General features: G+C 45.7%; 1 protein-coding gene across 1 annotated transcript in view; it reads right to left on the reverse strand.

Annotated features, from left to right (window-relative positions):
- The window catches only part of SIN3B (SIN3 transcription regulator family member B), a 190492-nt gene that overhangs the window by 158261 nt on the left and 16663 nt on the right, over positions 1-15568 (reverse strand). The window contains 1 exon segment of the mRNA XM_075315003.1: positions 3796-3978. Coding sequence (XP_075171118.1) covers positions 3796-3876 — 81 coding nt within the window. The 5' untranslated portion in view covers positions 3877-3978.

A 15568-nucleotide genomic window follows, 5' to 3' on the forward strand; every position in this document is an offset into this window, starting at 1 on the left:
ATAACTATAACCACAAACTCTTACAAACGTTATATCAACACACACTGGATTACAACATGCCAATCTTTAATACAAAACAATGGAAGAAATGGGTTAATCTCCTGCGCCGCCAAACCAGTCCAAATGATGTAGATAAAATATGATTGGTCAACGCGTTTCAAAGCCCTCAGAGGCTTCTTCAGCCTCTGAGGGCTTTGAAACGCGTTGACCAATAAATTGACCAATAAATTCTATTTTATCTACATCATTTGGACTGGTTTGGCAGTGCAGGAAATTACCCTTTTCTTCCTACCATTGTATGTATCTTCACGTGGGTTTTGCAGCAGCCTTCAGGCATTTGATGGTGGTTGTGACTTGCACAACCACACAAGGTGAGTCCCTCAGTTGTTTCTCCTTCAATTTTAATTAGATAAGACCCTATTTTACGCAATTTCTCTTTCCAGCTTCTATTTGCAATCTCAATCCCGAAATTATTGGAAATGCCTCAATTCCCTATCACAAAAGTCCTTCATGGACTAACAACCCAAATGAGTCAGAGGAGATAACGGACAGGCGGACGTTATGTCTCATGCCATTTTTTTTTAATTTTTGTTTAATTTTTTTTCTGCCCCACTTGTATGTAAAAAGTTGTGTGAAAGTATAACATTCCCAGTTATTAAAGAATTAGCATAACGTTACAGAATAGCAACTGCAGGTATATGGCCAAGGCCTTACCTGTATATAACTGACATGTATTCTGATTGGCCATGTTGTTTAACTAGTGTATGAAGAGGTGCCGATCTTGTCCCTTTCTGGTACAGAAATGAAGACTGAGGGGGTATGCTGATAATTGCATATAGGTCTAGTGAGCCCTGGTTGGAGGAGGGGGGGGGGGGGGAAGGGGTGTCACAAGGACCTTTCTTATTACATGGACTTTCTTATCCTCCACTTCAAAGAACTTATGCTTATGATATGTCCATAGTCATACTTATCCGGGGTCTTTCCTAATCCTTTGTGTGTAGATGGTTCATTATAAAGTGCTACTTTTCAAGGCATATCTAGTAAATACTATGATTCTATGGAGGTGGGTTTTCTGTGAATTTTTGGTAAAGCAAAATTAATGTTTTTCTGCGACACTTGACTGTAAAAAGTTAAGTAAAAAGTTTACATGCCCAATTTTTGTTAAAGGGAACCTGTCAGGTCAAAAAAGCATAACCTACAAGCAGGAGCCTGTGAGCTAGTAAAGCTAGTAACCCCTTCCTACCCATCCTTTTCTTGTAATATTGTATTTTATTTTCATATTACCCATTTTATTACTTACATATTCCCTATGTAAAATGAGCAAGTCTCTAGCCCCATGGGCGTCACATCACACCGTGGGCGTTTGCATGCTTTCCATGGTATCACGCCCCTGTGGACGTGACCGTCGCTACTTCAGAAGCCTGCACGCTTACCATTCTCGCCACCTTCTCATCCTGGTGTTTTCTGGTCTGCTTCTGACGCGCACTGCACATGACCAGAACCGCAGGAGTCTTCTGAGCATGCGCAGTGCGCGTAAGAAGCCGACCAGGATGAGAAAGCAGCAAGAATGGTAAGCGCGCACACGTGAGATTCTGAAGGAGTAGACGTGACGTCGCTAACGTAAATCCATGGCATCACGGCCACAGGGCGATGCGACGCCCATGGTGCTGGAGACCTATGCTATTTACAGTTAGGTCCAGAAATATTTGGACAGTGACACAAGTTTTCTTATTTTAGCTGTTTACAAAAACATGTTCAGAAATACAATATATATATAATATGGGCTGAAAGTGCACACTCCCAGCTGCAATATGAGAGTTTTCACATCCAAATCGGAGAAAGGGTTTAGGAATCATAGCTCTGTAATGCATAGCCTCCTCTTTTTCAAGGGACCAAAAGTAATTGGACAAGGGACTCTAAGGGCTGCAATTAACTCTGAAGGCGTCTCCCTCGTTAACCTGTAATCAATGAAGTAGTTAAAAGGTCTGGGGTTGATTACAGGTGTGTGGTTTTGCATTTGGAAGCTGTTGCTGTGACCAGACAACATGCGGTCTAAGGAACTCTCAATTGAGGTGAAGCAGAACATCCTGAGGCTGAAAAAAAAGAAAAAAATCCATTAGAGAGATAGACATGCTTGGAGTAGCAAAATCAACAGTCGGGTACATTCTGAGAAAAAAGGAATTGACTGATGAGCTTGGGAACTCAAAAAGGCCTGGGCGTCCACGGACGACAACAGTGGTGGATGATCGCCGCATACTTTCTTTGGTGAAGAAGAACCCGTTCACAACATCAACTGAAGTCCAGAATACTCTCAGTGAAGTAGGTGTATCTGTCTCTAAGTCAACAGTAAAGAGAAGACTCCATGAAAGTAAATACAAAGGGTTCACATCTAGATGCAAACCATTCATCAATTCCAAAAATAGACAGGCCAGAGTTAAATTTGCTGAAAAACACCTCATGAAGCCTGCTCAGTTCTGGAAAAGTATTCTATGGACAGATGAGACAAAGATCAACCTGTACCAGAATGATGGGAAGAAAAAAGTTTGGAGAAGAAAGGGAACGGCACATGATCCAAGGCACACCACAACCTCTGTAAAACATGGTGGAGGCAACGTGATGGCATGGGCATGCATGGCTTTCAATGGCACTGGGTCACTTGTGTTTATTGATGACATAACAGCAGACAAGAGTAGCCGGATGAATTCTGAAGTGTACCGGGATATACTTTCAGCCCAGATTCAGCCAAATGCCGCAAAGTTGATCGGACGGCGCTTCATAGTACAGATGGACAATGACCCCAAGCATACAGCCAAAGCTACCCAGGAGTTCATAAGTGCAAAAAAGTGGAACATTCTGCAATGGCCAAGTCAATCAACAGATCTTAACCCAATTGAGCATGCATTTCACTTGCTCAAATCCAGACTTAAGACGGAAAGACCCACAAACAAGCAAGACCTGAAGGCTGCGGCTGTAAAGGCCTGGCAAAGCATTAAGAAGGAGGAAACCCAGCGTTTGGTGATGTCCATGGGTTCCAGACTTAAGGCAGTGATTGCCTCCAAAGGATTCGCAACAAAATATTGAAAATAAAAATATTTTGTTTGGGTTTGGTTTATTTGTCCAATTACTTTTGACCTCCTAAAATGTGGAGTGTTTGTAAAGAAATGTGTACAATTCCTACAATTTCTATCAGATATTTTTGTTCAAATTAAACGTTACAATCTGCACTTGAATTCTGTTGTAGAGGTTTCATTTCAAATCCAATGTGGTGGCATGCAGAGCCCAACTCGCGAAAATTGTGTCACTGTCCAAATATTTCTGGACCTAACTGTACATAGGGAATATGTAGGTATTAAAACTTATTTTATTACTTTCATATTACAAGAAAGGGATGGGTAGGAAGGGGTTACTAGCTCACACAGGCTCCTGCTTTATAACGCTTTTTTGACCTGACAGGTTCCCTTTAAATAAACAATGTTACAGGATAGCAACTGTATTAAATGTTTCAACACATCATATCTGATGTGAGCACGGTGCATAAATCTGGACATTTGTGCGCATAGATTTTCTTTATCCAACCAAGTGTCCTTACTGTAAAGCTTTTTTTTGCCTGTATTGAAAATAAACTTATTTTTTTCCTAAAAGTGGATCAGGAAAAACCTACACTGTACGCATTATTATTTTTACATTTTTTGATTCCCACAGAACCTTCTGATGGTTTACAGCAGCATGTGATGAAACGCTGTGCCATAAATGCAGGTGCTCTAGACTGTGCAATCACTGCTGTTCTTTACTTACATGTACAGGGAGCTTCTCCTGTGACTTGCACCAGCTGTTTGAGCTCGCCTTGCAGCTTCCACCTCCACTGCTACTTGCCATTTCTGGTTCCCAAATCAATGCCGGTAAGCAGAGAAAACCGTCTCACCCACCAGAGACCCACAAAGAAGCTAGAGTGTTCAGATATAAGAATAATTCATGGTACTGGGGGAAAGAAAATACAAGTCGTTAATGGATATTCATCTACAAAGTGAAGATTCAGATAATGAAATGTAAGTCTGAAATCAAGAACTTGAGATATCAGATACAATTCACAAATTTATAGCATCACAGATTGTCAGGACAAATTACCATGATCAGAAGACAGTGTTTAGTTACCTATGCCAGAGCGGTCAACCTTGACTGAATAATCTGGGGAGATTTAGCAATACTAGGCAAGGAAAAAGTGGGGTATTTGCCCATGTTAACCAAATATGTAGAAATTTTTTATTTGCTTTAGATGACATCCACTTTTTCTCTACACTTATTGGTAAAATATCCCCAGATGTTTAAAGCTGGGTGCACACTAAGCGACAGCAACATCGCTGTTACGTCACCATTTTCTGTGACGTAACAGCGACCTTGTAAGTCGCTGTTATGATCGCTGCTTTGCTGTCAAACACAGCAGCCGAAGCAGCGATCATAACGACACGCGTCGCTGTGCTGCAACATGTGCAGAGAGCAGGGTGCCACGTACACTGCTTAGCGCTGGCTCCCTGCTCTCCTAGCTACAGTACACATCGGGTTAATTACACGATTTGTACTGCAGCTACATGTGCAGAGAGCAGGGTGCAGTGCACACTGCTTAGCGCTGGCTCCTTGCTCTCCTAGCTACAGTACACATCGGGTTAATTACCCGATGTGTACTGCAGCCACATGTGCAGAGAGCTGGGAGTCGACGCTGGCAGCGTGAGAGCTGCGGAGGCTGGTAACGAAGGTAAATATTGGGTAACCACCTTGGTTACCCGATGTTTACCTTGGTTACAGCTTACAGCTTACCGCAGGCTGCCAGACGCCGGCTCCTGCTCCCTGCACATTCAGGATTGTTTCTCTCTCGCTGTCACACACAGCGATCTGTGCGTCACAGCGGGAGAGCAACAATAAAAAAACGAACCAGGGCTGTGTGTAACGAGCAGCGATCTCACAGCAGGGGCCAGATCGCTGCTCAGTGTCACACACAGCGAGATCGCTAATGAGGTCACTGGTGCGTCACAAAAACCGTGACTCAGCAGCGATCTCAGCAGCGATCTCGCTGTGTGTGAAGCACCCCTAAGGCTTCTGAGTTTGTTTGTCTTGGTTCTATAAATGGTTGTTTAGATGGCCTTTATTGATAATCACGCCTTACGGCAGGGGTGGGGGAACCTCCAGCCCGCAGGCCATATTCAGCCCCCGGGCAGATTCCTGGGTCCGCAGTGCTCAGGTCGGCACTTTCAATCCCCATGTGCGCTGCAAGGACGCGCATTTCGGAGTCACACTTGCAAGTGACTCACGCTAGTCTCACATCCCCTCTCCCCTGACAGGAGCAAGTCGGCTGCATGTATTTCTATGCAGCAGAGACGCTCCTGTCCGGAGGGCGGCAGGCCGTGCCGGGTTATGTGAGACTAGCGCGAGTCACATGCAAGTGTGACTCCAGCGCCAAAACGTTCACTACTGAATGCTACGTGAGCAAACCATTGGGTCCTCACATTAGCCAATGGCATGGCATGGCATGATCAGAATTTACTTTGTGGGCGGGCTTAGGCTACTTTCACACATCCGGCTTGAGCCCTGCGGCTCAATCCGGCTGTGCAAGCTATGCAACGGATGCGGTGAAAACACCGCATCCTTTGCATAAGTTTTTCCCATGCGGCCCGCCCGGTTTTTGCCGCTTGCGGCATGCTACTGAGCATGCGCAGTGGCAAAAACCGCATGCGGCAGCCGGATGCGGTATTTGCCGCATCGCGCCGCATCCAGCCGCCATAGGCATGCATTCAGAGATGCGCCGCATCGGCCGAATGCGGCGCGATGCGGTTTTTTTTTGCCGCACGAAAAAAACGTGCCAGGCAACGTTCCATCCGGCCGCCGCATCGGCTAAATCTGCCGCATGCGGCAAAAACCGGATGGAACGCAAGGCCATGCGGCACAATGCGGCACTAATTAAAGTCTATGCAGGAAAATCGCAACCGGCAGCAAAAAAAACCGGTTGCGATTTTCCTGCAAAGTGCCGGATTGTGCCGCAGAAGAAAAACCGGAGGTGTGAAAGTACCCTTAGCACTCTACGCTCGCGTCCCACAAGACTAGCAGCAGCTTCTCGGCTTCCAGTGCTGTGTGGCCGCCTTCCACTGCTAAGTGCCCCCCCTCCCTTAATGCTGTGTGTGCCCCCCCTGTGCTGTGTGCCACCAATAGTGCTGTGTACCCCTGTACTGTGTGTCCCCTTCCCCAGTGCTGTGTGTGCACCTCAGTGCTGTGTGCCACCCAGTGCTTCCCCGTGCTGTGCCACTTTCAGTGCTGTGCCAGTGATGTCCATGTTCCCCCTGTTCTGTCTGTGCCCCCCTAATGATGTCTGTGCTCTGCAAGTTGTTATTCGTTTGCCCCATTGCCCTCCTAGTGCTGTCCATGCCCCTCAGCCATATAAAGTGCCTTGTGAAAGTATTCGGCCCCCATGAATTTTTCAAACGTTTCCCACATTTCAGGCTTCAAACAAAAGATAAAAATGTTAATGTTATGGTGAAGAATCAATAAGTGTGACACAATTGTGAAGTTGAACGAAATGTTTTAAAAAAAAATAAAAACTGAAAATTGGGGCGTGCAATATTATTCGTCCCTTTAATCTCAGTGCAGCAAACTCACTCCAGAAGTTCATTCAGGATCTCTGAATGATACAATGTTGTCCTAAATGACTGATGATAAATATAAGCCACCTGTGTGTAATCAAGTCTCCATATAAGTGCACCTGTTCTGTGATAGTCTCAGTGTTCTGTTTAAAAGCACAGAGAGCATCATGAAGACCAAGGAACACAACAGGCAGGTCCGTGATACTGTTGTGGAGAAGTTTACAGCCTAGTTACAAAAAGATTTCCAAAACTTTAAACATCTCAAGAAGCACTGTGCAAGCGATCATATTGAAATGGAAGGAGTATTATACCACTGCAAATCTACAAAGAAAAATCGAACTATTTGGGCACAATGCCAAGCGATATGTTTGGCGTAAAAGCAACACAGCTCATCACCCTGAACACACCATCCCCACTGTCAAACATGGTGGTGGCAGAATCATGGTTTGGGCCTGCTTTTCTTCAGCAGGGATAGGGACGATGATTAAAATTGATGGGAAGATGGATGGAGCCAAATACAGGACCATTCTTGAAGAAAACCTGTTGGAGTCTGCAAAAAACCTGAGACTGGGATGGAGATTTGTCTTCCAACAAGACAATGATCCCAAACATAAAGCAAAATCTACAATGGAATGGTTCACAAATAAACGTATCCAGGTGTTAGAATGGCCAAGTCAAAGTCCAGACCTGAATCCAATCGAAAATCTGTGGAAAGAGCTGAAAACTGGTGTTCACAAACGCTCTCTATCCAACCTCACTCAGCTCCAGCTATTTGCAAAGGAAGAATGGGCAAGAATTTCAGTCTCTCGATGTGCAAAACTGATAGAGACATACCCCAAGTGACTTGTGCTGTAATCGCAGCAAAAGGTGGCACTAAAAAGTATTAACTTAAAGGGGCCAAATAATATTGCACGCCCAGATTATGAGTTATTTGTTAAAAAAGTTTAAAATAAGCAATAAATATCATTCAACTTCACAATTGTGTCCCACTTGTTGTTGACTCTTCACCATAGCATTAAAATTTTTATCTTTATGTTTAAAGCCTGAAATGTGGGAAAAGGTTGAACAATTCAAGGGGGACGAATATTTTCGCAAGGCACTGTATATACCTCCCTGTGATGGGTATGCGCCCAGCCCCTCCTGTGATGGGTATGCGCCCAGCCCCTCCTGTGATGGGTATGCGCCCAGCCCCTCCTGTGATGGGTATGCGCCCAGCCCCTCCTGTGATGGGTATGCGCCCAGCCCCTCCTGTGATGGGTATGCGCCCAGCCCCTCCTGTGATGGGTATGCGCCCAGCCCCTCCTGTGATGGGTATGCGCCCAGCCCCTCCTGTGATATACCCATCACACGAGGGGCTGGATGATATACATCACGGGGGGGCTGGGGCATATACATGTCCCCAGCCCCTCATGTGATGCATGTGCCCCCAATGTATCCTGTGATGCATATACAGCAGTCCCAATGTCTCCTATGTGATATATATGATTTACCAATCTTATCACAAAGAATCGACTGCGCTCTAGACAGAGACAAACCTTGAAAAGTAGTTGTGAAAAGCAACATTATGTGCTCAATGTCACCGAAAATTTAAAAGGAGTTGTCCGACAAACTCAAAAAATTTTTGGTAAGCTAATCTGTGCTGTATTGTCATATAAAACACCCCTACATTATTTTTTGTTTTCTAACTTTTGTTCGTCTTGAATTCACCCTTTATTCTCTGCAGCTCTGTGTTTACATTCAGCTCTAGCAAACATGATAACTTCCTGTGCCAAACCTCCCAGTCAGAGCTGGCACCGCCCGGCCTCAGTGTCCAGCCGCGCCCCCTGCACACACATTCCCTGTCAGTATTCTGCCCAGCAACTGACCTGTTATCACTACAGCATTGCAAATAACAGCCGCACACAGGGCTCCGCACACGCACACAGGGCTCCGCACACGCACACAGGGCTCCGCACACGCACACAGGGCTCCGCACACAGGGCTCCGCACACGCACACAGGGCTCCGCACACGCACACAGGGCTCCGCACACGCATATGGCTCTGCACCGCACGCACACACGGCGCTCTGTACCGACCCCCCCTACCCCCATAGGGAAGACATGTAGGGAATACATACTCACCCGTCCTCGGTCCCCGCCGCTCCTGCACGTTCGCGCGCTGTCTGTGCTCTGGACATATCAGCACAGTAGTGACGTCACCGCTAAAGAAGAGAGCACAGACAGCGGGACAGTGATGAGAAGCAGCGCTCCCTCTCAACAGCGCTTTCATATGTACCGACATCTGTGATCCCGGTACACTTGAATGTGCGATCCTGAGCAGGGGGCCCGGTGCTGGCGCTGACACCACGGCAGCCGCCGCCAGGCCCCTCCCCCAGGCCACAGACCCCACAGCAGTGCAGGGGAATGTGTTGGAGGGTGCAGAGAAGGGGGGCAGAGCTCATCACACTGTAGCCGCCCAGCAGGGTTGAAACATGCTGTTCCAGATTTGCATGTCAACATGGTCCTGCCCATGTTTACATGAAATGACCGGAAGCAGCAAAATCGCGGCAGGAGCGGTCACATGACCACTGAGTCGGGGGGAGAGGGGCTGACAGCAGGGCAGATAAGGGCTCACCATATACTTACCTGCCCCAATGTAGCCCAATAGGGGAATTAAAAAAAAAAAAAAAAAAAAAAAAGTCAAAAGAAGCCGGATAACCCCTTTAACTGTCACACCAAAAATCTGTCGGCAGGCTTTTGCTATGTAATCTGAGAGGAGCATTAGGTAGGGGCAGAGACTATGATTCTAGGAATGTGTCACTTAGTAGGCTGCTTAGGGCAGTATATAGAGAATCCCTATTTTCACTGCTGTAGATCAGTTCTTTAAATGCTGATCTGTGTATAAGCCCATCCACAAAACTGATCAGAAAGACGCCAATCAGTGGTGGGGTTACAGATTAGCTGGTCCGATTTGCACTACACCTAGTCCTGCAGTGAATCTTCTGCTGACAAAACGCTGTATTGAAACTACGGCAATCTGCTCAGCAAGTGACATCCCTGGGATCAGGCTCTTGTGCTCTATATTATGCTGCTCTCAGATTATATAGCTAAAAACACCTGCTGATCAATTCCCTTTAAAGAATAGCCACTGACATGTTATTTCATAAATCAATAGTTCACATGAAAATAGGTAACTAATCAGAGAAATGTGCTTTTTCCTTCTGGTTTGATCTGTTTTTAATTTATAGGTAAAAATCTGAGACATAGGAGATGACAGTTGGTGTTTTTAAAACTCCAGTCACAGCACTGAGCGATGGCTGTAATGCTCTGGCATCAAATGACAGTCGATTCCGCAGCCAGCAGTCCATCTGTACAGTCGACTGTCCGTCCTGGAATGATGCTACCGTCGTTACGCTTAGTCCTGTAACTGGTGACTGCAATTGCTCCGGGTACACATCCATGACTGAAAGTCAGCGGCTCCCGGGAAAAATAAAGTTCATTTTCTCCTGGGTGCCACACTTTCAGAACAGCAGCCAGGCATCTATATCTGCTGGTTAATAGTGTTATCGGACAAGACAAGACAAGTCCCCCTTAAGCTCCTTACAGCCAATTGTCCGTGGTGCAAGCAGCAAGACGCTTCCAAATTGTTTATTCAGGTAGGCTGCCCCGCCTGATATCTCTTTAGCCTTTGCATCACTGACAATTGGAGTCTTGTACATATGGTGCTGATGTGTGGTCTAGAGCTGGTGAAAGGTCAGAAGTGGATGATAATATCAAATAGTAACCACACATAGGGTTAATACCTTAAAGGGTTGCTCGACTACTTTTATATTGATGACTTACCCTAAAAATAGGCAATCAATAACAGATCAGTGGTGATCCGACAGCCCCATCAATCAGGTGCTCTCTGCCCTAGATCGACATTCCCTGTTGCAGAGCGGACCAGCACAGTTCCATCAACTGTGTAGTGACCACTCCCGTACTTCAGATCCACCCCTCTCCATACAAATACTGCAGATGTGCAGTACACAGCAGCGGCCAATACACAGTTAATGGAGCGGTGCTGGTCAGCTCGGCAACTGCTAACATCCAGCCACCAGCGGCACGGAGGTCTGATCAATGGAGATGCAGGTCTCAGAACCCTACTAAAAACTGATTATTTGTCGGAACGTTCATCAACATAAATAGAACAACATGCAAAAAAGTTTTTGTTTTCGATTTCATTGTATTTTGTGAGATACTTTTAGAGGGGTGAGATGACAAAAAAAAAATAAATTTGCAATACCGCTATTGTTTTTGAGAGCGGGGGGGGGGGGGGGGGGTTGTTCACTTTTAGGCCCTGTGTGCACACTGCAGATTTGTTTCTCCAGTGCAAAACTCACCCTCTGGCAGAAAACCGCATAAAGAAAGGCATGCGTTTTTGCTGCATTTTGGGTTCGTTTTTTGGTCCAGTGACTGGTGCGTTTTTGTCTATACATTTTTTTTAAAGGAGAAACAAAAAATAGGATCTGACTGCAGTGACAATGAAACACCAGATAATAGTGTGCGATTTATGGAGAATGCGATAGTACAAAGGACAGTGTCAGTAAACAGATGAATGAATGCAATACCTAGTGGCATCTCCTGCTGGCGCTTGGTAGGGCTCTTTTCCACTTGCGATTTTCTGGTGCAAGTGCAATCCGATAAAAAAAAAAAAAAACAAAAAAAAAAAAAAACAAATCGTATGGCACTTGCACCATTGTTAAAAATCAATGAGGCAGTATCCTCTTGCCTTTTATTTCCACACACGTATTGTGCTCTCGGTGCAATCTCAGCATGCTGAGTTTTGCAGCGAGTCTCGGCTCAAGCACCCCCACACAAGCTTATGGGAGTGTGTGAAATATCGCACTGCACTCGCATGTATTGCGACTGCAGTGCGACATACGCAGAGACAGACAGCGGAGGAGATGGGAGAAAGTTCTCCCTCCATCTTCTCCGAGGCTGTGATACAATTGCAAGATCACATCACAGTCGCATGACCCTCAGCTGACACCGCAGTAGAGGGTCATCAGCATATCACTTCTGATGCTCTCGCATTGGAAGCGGTAGGCAAGTGGAAAAGAATCCTAAGGCCAGAATCACACTTGCCAGTGCCTCGCGTATAACTCGCACGAGTCTCTCATGGTAGAACCCGGCATGGCCGCACACTATGCATACAGGAGCGTCTGAGCTGCATAGAGATACATGCACCCGACCCGCTCCTGTCATGGGAGTGTGCGGCCAAGCCGGGTTCTACCATGAGAGACTCGCGCGAGTTCCACGCGAGGCACTGGCAAGTGTGATTCTGGCCTTAGACTGACACACGTGATTTATTTATTCAAATCTCCTGGTGTCATGTGAGCTGTGTTGTGGAAACAGCTTCTGTGAGGCTGCATTCCTTATCTCTCCCCCGGCTGTGTTATGCTGCTCTTTTAATTACTGTTTTGCACCTTGCATTTTAATTTCAAATAAAATTTACATTTTATTTTTGCCTACTTGCTTTGTTCTTAAATAAACAGAAATAACAGAATAGCTCAAAAGATAGAGGGACAGCTAGCTTGAAACGACTGGTCCACCCCTGCAACCCTCAGCTGTACATTGGCTGGTTATGGAAAACTGAGGGGATCCCACACCTTTTTTCTTTTAAATTTGATTTACAAAAATATATTTTTCCAGCCTAACAATAGCAGCCCGCAGCCGCACCAGAAGTGGTGCATCCATTAGATGGGCCAATTCTGGCACTGGACCCAGCTCTTCCCATTGCCCTGGTGTGGTGGCAATCAGGGTAATAAGGAGTTAATAGCAGCCCATAGCTTCCACTAAGTCCTAGATTAATGATGGGGAGGGTTTCTCATAGACACCTGCCAACAGTAATCTAAGTGAAAGTAAATAAACCCCCAAAAATCCTTTATTTGAAATAACAAAAAAGCACCCTCTTTCACCACTTTATAAACCCTAATAACACCCCTGCAGGTCTGACTAATCCACACGAGGTCCCATGACGCTTCCAGCTCTTCTACATCTGACGCTAACAGTGAGCGCCATAGAACAAGACTGCCCACTGTGAGCTCCAAGCAGCAACTGAATTGAGTCATGCTATCAGCGGTGACATCACTAAGGATAGCTGCAGCCACAGCTGGAGTCCTCCACCTGTGACAGCAAATCACCAGTGTGACTGAAGTGAGAGGCGCAATCAGCACAACATGACTCAGGTCTGTCGCAGCCACAGGGTGTCAGAATGAACTCGGGTGAACCACTGACTTCACAGCTGCGCACCCTGCAGTACCACAGGTGTTGCGGCTGTGAAGATTGCGCTGCACACGTCAGTCACTCTGGTGATTTACCGTCACAGCTGGAGTGCTCCATCTGTGACCTCAACTCAGGCCGCAACAGAAGTTAGCAGCAGGTGGAGGACTCACCTGAGTGAGTCACCTAACAGCGGACAGTCATGCTCTATGGGCACTTGCTGTGATTGTCAGATGTCATGGCACCTTGTGTGGATTACACCGGTGTTTTGCAGGTTAATAAAGTATTGAAAGAGGGTGCTTTTTTGTCATTTATTTCAAATAAAGGATTTTTGGGGTGTTTGTGTTTATTTACTTTCATTTACGGATTATTGATGGGGGTGTTTCATAGATGCCTGCCATCAGTAATCTAGGACTGAATTGCTGCTATGGGCTGCTATTAACTCCTTATTACCCAGATTGCCACTGCACCACGGCAAGGGGAAGAGCCAGTAAAGTGCCGGGACAGTCGTACCTAGTGGATGCGGCTGACAGCGGAAGTTCCTCCATTGTCGCGATGGTTACCCGATACACATACTGTACCTGCGGACTACAAGAACTAGGAGGCCACCAATGGAAGGTAAGGGGAGCATAATATGTGTGTGGGAGTGCGTGTTTGTGCGGACTGCAAGAGCGGGTCAGAGCGCAGTGAAAGTATGGAACCGGAAAAGTGTGTGGTATTTGCTCGTACGGCAAAGCTTGCTTGTAAACTGAGTTACAAGTTTACAGCAAGCTTTGCTCGTGTAGTGAAATGCTCGCACACCAAGTTACTCATAAACCGAGGTTCCACTGGAATTTGTTGTGCAATTTATCCTGAGTACACCAATATGCCATATGTGGTGGAAATCTACTATTTGGGCGCACAGCAAAACGTGGAGGGAAGGAGCGCTACTTGCCTTGGCTGGACATGCAAAATTGGCTGGAATTGTTAGCGGACGCCATGTGGCGTTTGCAGAGCCCCTGAGGTGCCTAAACACTGTACCTTCTCCACAAGTGACCCCATTTTAGAAACTAGACCCCTCGATGAATTTATCTAGATGTTTGATGAGCACCTTGAACTCTCAGAGGTGCCTCATAAATGTTTATGATGTTGAGCCGTGAAAATGGAAAAAAAAAAAAAAAAAAAAAATAATAATTTTACCTAAATCTTTCATTTTCACAAGAACAGGAGAAAATGCACCATTAAATGTGTTATGTAATTTATCCTGAGTTCACCAATACCTCAAATGTGGTCAAAAATTACTTTTGAGGCAGAGTGCAAAATGAAGGAGCGCCATATTGGAATTCAGATTTAGTTGAAATGGTTTCCGGGTGCCATGCCACATTGCCAGAGCCCCTGGGATACCAGAACAGACGAAACCTCCCCACAAGTGACCCCATTTTACTGCACCCCTCAGTGAATTCATCAAGGGGTGAAGTGAGCATATTGACACTACTGGTGTATCACAGAATCTTATACTATTGTACAATGAAGAAACTATGAAGAAAAAAAGAAGTACATTTTTACCACCAAAATATCATTTTAAAACCAGATATCCAATTTTCACAAGGGGAATAGGTCATATGTTACACAATTTCTTCTGAACGTGGCAAAAGCTACATTTGACTGTACAGTACTGTTTGACAGCATCGCTTTTGATTTTTGGAGCACAGATTTTCCTAAAATAGTTTGCGGACTCCATCCTTAAATGCTAGAACAGAAGAAACTCCCTCAAGTGGCTAAATTTTGAAAATGACACCCCTCTGCGAATTCATCTACAGGTGTAGTGATTATTTAGTAGACACCAATGGTGTCAAACGCACAGACTGCTACAGAATTAAAAATTGCAAATAAGCCTTTATTGTGCCCAGTACATTGTAGTGCCCATACATTGTGCTTCTGGAAACCTGCACTCTGTACATTTTAGCGGGCTCTCCTCACTACAATGCCAAACACGTGGACGTTAACTGGTTTACGCACATAGTGAGACTCAGGTGGGAGGGGGCATTTGCATGGGCACATTTTGCTGGGGAGACAGCATTTTTCCTAGAGCCTTTGTATTACCAGTATTATGTAAGTCCTCTATATTTCAGTTAACAGATGGCAGACCGGAGTGGTGACTTGTGTTTTTGTGGGTGGAGTTGAATGCTATTTGGTGACAATTTGGGGTACAGAACGTTTTAGATCAGTTCACGTTTATCCAGCGTTCTATGCTGAGCACTTACATCAGGGTTTCCATCTCCAGCTCCGAAATACGTGATTCAGGTGAAACCCCCGACAGATCCATTCACTATAATGAGGCAACAGAGTTACTCCAGACACCATTCAGCCTCTGTTCAGCAGTGTCTGTCTTTTCAAAGGTGAACAAAACTGATGAGGACTGTACTTTTGTGCTTGTCTAAAATGATGGATACTGCCACACCACAGGCAGGATGCAAGATAAATTGACTCTGCCTTACTACAGTGAATTTTCCATTGGGAATTTTGTCTGAATCACGTTTTTCAGAGATTAAGGCTATGTGCGCACGTTGCGTATTTACATGCAGTTACGCTGCGATCTGCACCGCAACGTAACTGCATGCGTCCTGCGTCCCCAGCATAATCTATGAAGATTATGCAGGAGACGTGCGCACGTGGCATATTAGAACGCAGCGCTTCGACTGCTGCCCGAAGTGCGCGTT

This window comes from Anomaloglossus baeobatrachus, chromosome 1 (genome assembly GCF_048569485.1).
Source record: "Anomaloglossus baeobatrachus isolate aAnoBae1 chromosome 1, aAnoBae1.hap1, whole genome shotgun sequence".
Classification (NCBI taxonomy): Eukaryota; Metazoa; Chordata; class Amphibia; order Anura; family Aromobatidae; genus Anomaloglossus; species Anomaloglossus baeobatrachus.